Source organism: Sus scrofa, chromosome 6 (genome assembly GCF_054392235.1).
Source record: "Sus scrofa isolate SSC_HxYL_T2T_F1_AM1 chromosome 6, Sscrofa_HxYL_maternal_Yorkshire_Landrace_v2.0, whole genome shotgun sequence".
Lineage (NCBI taxonomy): Eukaryota > Metazoa > Chordata > Mammalia > Artiodactyla > Suidae > Sus > Sus scrofa.
In genome coordinates, this window is record NC_139388.1 from 110,218,121 (window position 1) to 110,223,113 (window position 4,993).

The following is a 4,993-nucleotide window of genomic DNA, read 5'->3' on the forward strand; positions in this document are numbered from 1 at the left end:
TTGTTTAATGGTTTTGTTGTCTATTATCAAACATTTGTGTAGGCCTCCATCTCAGTAGATATATAGTTTTCCCACAATTATATTTAAATTTTCTCCAACTTCATTTTTGTAAATGTGCAAAAGGTGACATATCTTATTTTAAAACAAGAAAGACTTGGAGTTCCCTGGTGGCTTAGTGGGTTAAGGATCTAGTATTGTCACTGCTGTGGCTCAGGGTGCTGCTGTGGCTCAAGTTCACTATCTGTGCTGGGAACTTCCACGTGCTGCAGGCTCAGCCAAACAAACAAAGAACCTAGAAAGGCTTCATTTATAACAGAGGACAAGTAGCATTAAAATGTACACAAGCCACAGTGAGTGAATAGTTTCTTGGGATTATAAAATAAAGAACTATCTCTACGCCAGACACTCTGGCATCGACCATATACAAGAGGTGGGGGAAATTAAGTATCAAGAACCAAAATGTTCTAAGAATTCGAAGGTAGACAGTAGCTTATAATAAAGTAATAATAAAATGACTGACTAAATTACACTATAGTTTAATCTAACAGTTAAACACTAGTTGATCTTTCCAAGGACAGATAAGTAGTTTAAAATGTACTACAGATATATATATATGTATATATAAAATATATACATATATTTTTGTATGTATATATGTATATGTGTGTGTGTGTGTTTTTTTTGGTTTTTTTTGTTTTTTTTTTTTGTTTTTTTTTTGGCAATTCTCCTGGCATGTGGAAGTTCCTGGGCCAGGGATCAAACCTGTGCCACAGCAGCAATCTGAGCCACAGCAGTGACAGCACCATATCCTTAACCTGCTTCACCACAAGAGAACTCCCACAGACGCTTGTTAGTTTCCTAAACTGAAATCTTACATTTGTAAATATTTACTCAAAATCATTAGTTAGTTTAATCTCTTAAGCAAATTATACTTTACTTGGGCCGGTATTAAATTTTGTTTTTATTCTGTAGCCCAAGAATGAATACATTCCAGCCCTGGATAATCCACAGTAGATAACATATACACAAATGGAGAATCGTTTACATGTGATGAAGTCAGAGAATAGTCTCAGTTGCACAATTTACCACCAGCCAAAGGCAAGCCTATCCCTTAGAACAGTATCTTTCCTGAGCGCAGTAAATAGCTGCGATGTTTTCCTTCAAACCAAGATTCAGTTAAGTGAAAAGCAATGGCTAGGATGACCTGCTGACGAATCCACCTCATCCTGCAAGAACAATGACTTGAATTTAAGGAATTACATATGAAGCAAAATAATTTAAGACCACCAAAGAAGCGCCAAGAGAACAGCACTGCTGTTTTGAACCAAGAAGCCACGTTGCCTTCACTTTAATGGATGTCCACCAATGCAGGGCACATGGCCTGGGGACAGGAATTTCAGCACCCTTGATTCAACCGAAACTACTCCAGGTCTGCCCTTGGGAATTACAAACCAAAACTCATGTTAAAAGCATCTTTAAACTTCTGTAATTGAGCTAGATAGAGATTTGGAAGTAGAGCTTTTTAGACAAATTGGGGGTAAGGAGAGAGGCAGTGAAGTCCTCTAAATCAAGGTTTCCCAAAACAGAAGCAGGGAACCCGGCAAGTGTGACTCAACTCTGCACGTGCTTGTCTGAGAAACCAACATTAATAAAGGTTGGTCTTTTTCATGATCCGAAGAAATTCTTCCTCGTTCACTTCGCCGTCTCCATCCCGGTCCGCTTCGTCAATCATTTCCTGAAGCTCCTCATCCGTGAGGTTTTCCCCCAACTCGTTGGCCACGCGTTTTAGATTTTTGAATGAGATCTTGCCAGTTTCATCGTCGTCAAAGAGCCTGAAAGCCTTCAGGATTTCCTCTTTGGTATCCTTCTCGGCCATCTTCTGCGTCATCACGGCCAGGAAGTCATTGAAGCTGATTTTCCCTGTGCCTTCCTTGTCCACCTCCGAGATCATCCTCTTCATCTCCTCCTTTCTGGGTTCAAAGCCCAGCGCTCGCATAGCCACCTTCAGCTCCTTCACGTCGATGGTGCCGCTGCCGTCAGCATCGAAGAGGTCAAACGCTTCGCGAACTTCTTGCTTCTGATCTTCAGTGAGTTCAGGCTTAGGGCCCACCTTTCTTTTCTGGCTGGTGGAGGCCACTTGTGGCTTCTTGAAGCTGGAAGCCATCCTCCGGCGGTGGCGGTGGTTATTTAACGCTTGACCTCACCGCGCTTGCGCTGGGGCGCTCCCGCCTGGAACGCAGGCGCGGGGCCTCCCCTCCTTCAACCCTCGTGCTCTCTCTGGGGGCTTCGAGGTCTGATGCACTTTAACTGCCACAGTCTCCTCCATTACTACCCAAGCTGGCAAGACTTGCTTGTATCCACTATTGTCCTCTATAACTTGTTGGCATTTGTTCTTTCCAGGCCATCTGTCAGCATCCATAGGACAAGGTTAATATGGTTATTTGGAGGTTGTCTTCCTCTCTCCTTTTCCATACAAACTTAAAAAAACCCTCCTGGCCTGAGGTTACCTAAGGGTAAGCTTAGGATCATCAAGACTGAGTTTGATTCCTTGACATAAAATGTGGGGAAGGAGGAAGAGAGTATATTAAAAGTCACACCATGTGTTCAACTTGACATAAATGGAAAACAGATAAAACGGAAAAAGTTATGTAGAAAATTTGTACAAGTGTGTTTCCTGACATTATGCTCAACAGTAATGAAAGTTTCACGAACTTATTTGGTGTGCACTGAAACATGAGATGTGATATCCACAGGAGAGATTTACTTTCAGTGATTCCATTTTGCATGCTCAGTATAATTGCAGTTGAATAATGGTCATAGTTTCATTCACTAGGCTTTGACTTGGAGAGACAGGCAGGGGCTGAAATACCGCCTTCTGGGTTGGTAGTTTAGAAAACTCTATCAGCGTATAACTCACTGTTTATCATCCAGTTGGGGCTGTGCTGAAAACCACATTCTGATGGCCCTGCTTGGGCAGTGGACACAGGAGGAGGTGATACTGGGCATGCTGGGACTCAAAATTGCCTCCTGAGAACAAAGGGGCAAGAGAAAAACAGGCTTTTCAGGTGAAAAGAAAGAACAAATTCACCAAGTCAGCCCATAAAGGGATTGTGTCTGGAATTGCTCTGTAGATGCTAGGACTCAGTGATTTTTGTTTGAGCGAAGGCTGGACATCTTTAGGGTTTTCCCTTCGCATCAATGAAAAATGAATGTTTCTTTGCACATAATTAAAATATTTTGAATAAACTATTGTTGCTTATGGTGGTAAAAATAAAAAAAGAGTGAACCGCTCCTTTTTTAAATGATTTAAAAAAACACAACAGAAAGCTGACTTTTTTCTAGCATTCTTGCAAAAAAAAAAAAAAATCTCGATTTATCCCTACTTGATCAGTTACAAGTGAGGGCAATTTCAAGAGTTTTAATTGAAGGATTTTTGTATCCTCAGCATCTAGAACAGTGCTTGACATATATTAAGTAGGTTAATAAATATTTGTTGAATAAATAAATGACAGTTAATGATGGGCTTAAAATACTTCTGAATTGCCAAAATAAAACAAACAAAACCCCCAAAAGATTAAAATATGCTAGGAGTGTTTTTTAAAATTAGTGATCAGATATTGTTTACACGACAAGCTTAATTAGCCAGATCTCACTACCTGCCTCGGTCGATATATGACATAATGGACAGAGGGCCTGGGCCCAGGCTTTCTAAAGGTCAAGGAAACTTACTGGGACATTCCTCCAACACCCGCCTTCCCTAACACTTGTCACAAATGGTGTCAACTCGAAGTAGACTTTGGCAAGTATAAATTGACATTGCCTGCCTTCCAACCCTGCAAATCCTCCTGCTTGCTTGCTTTCTTCTTTTCCTTCTTCTTTTTTTTGGCTATGCCGATGGCATACAGAAATTCCCAGGCCAGGGATTGAACCTGTGACACAGCAGCAACCTAAGCCACAGCAGTGACAACTGGTAGGTCCTTAACCCACCAGGCCACCAGGGAAGTCCCAAGCCTCCTTTATCTTAACTGGGTCAAAGAGCTTGGGATCTTATACCAAACTTTATTATCCCTGTGACTTTGAGAAAGTCACTTAACCACCCAGACTTGGTTGAAACATCTGCAAGTAGGCATACTTTGCAGTATGCTTACCGCATAGTAGGAATAGAGCTTCCTATTAGGGCTCCTGAGAGTGTTCAGGGAGCTACCCCAGGGACAGTGACTATAAGAAGCTACTTCAGGGGCCACACAGGGCTGGGTGATTGTTAGCTGAATATGAATTTGTCCCAGACATTGTGCATTTCTTTTGACATCCACTCTTCTACCCAAATGCAAGCCAAACTATGATGTGTTGGGAAAAACTGAAGGATAGAGGCTGCTTTATATAGAGCTACATTTGGGCCAAGCTGAGCTCAAAGCAAAACGGTTGTCATGGTTTCCAGATGTGTGCAATCAGCTGTCACAGCTAAGGGCCACCAGGAGCTCCTTTTGGAGAAAACAGTGCCTTTGGCCGGAGTCAGCTCTCTTAGGGAGTTACTTTGTGTTCATAGTCTGTGATCTGAAAAGAAGAAGGGAAGCTTACATTGATTAGGTGCCTAGCATTGGGCTTGGTCCTCTCATTTAATCCTTGTCATCCTTTTGCAAATGAAAAAAAAAATGAGGCCTGGGAGGGGCTGTCACATATCCAGGGGTGCACAGCCAATAAATGGTGGCTCTGGAATTTAAACCTAGTTGGTTTGGGTCCACTGCTGAGGCTTTGTTCACCACTCCACACTGCCTTCTTTAGTAGTTGAGATTATTACCAAAGTGCAGTGTCACTGGGAAGGTACGATACTAATTTTCTTCCCTTAGCCTAACAACAATTAATCATCTTCCCTAGAAAGATTTAATGAGATTTTGTAGGATCTCAGGCAGGAACCCATTGGGGCTGAGTCACTGAGAGGAGGAGCAATATGCTTGGAATTTACATTCGTTCTTCAATTCTGCTTCACCCCATA

The 4,993-nt window shown here is 42.0% G+C and overlaps 1 protein-coding gene across 1 annotated transcript; it reads right to left on the minus strand.

Annotated features, from left to right (window-relative positions):
• Window positions 1-941: 941 nt before the first annotated feature.
• CETN1 (centrin 1) lies at window positions 942-2,236 on the minus strand. Its single transcript, XM_003360781.5, has one exon. The coding sequence runs from the start codon at window positions 2,162-2,164 to the stop codon at window positions 1,646-1,648; it is 519 nt and encodes a 172-aa protein (XP_003360829.1). The 5' UTR covers window positions 2,165-2,236; the 3' UTR covers window positions 942-1,645.
• Between the last annotated feature and the right edge of the window lie 2,757 nt (window positions 2,237-4,993).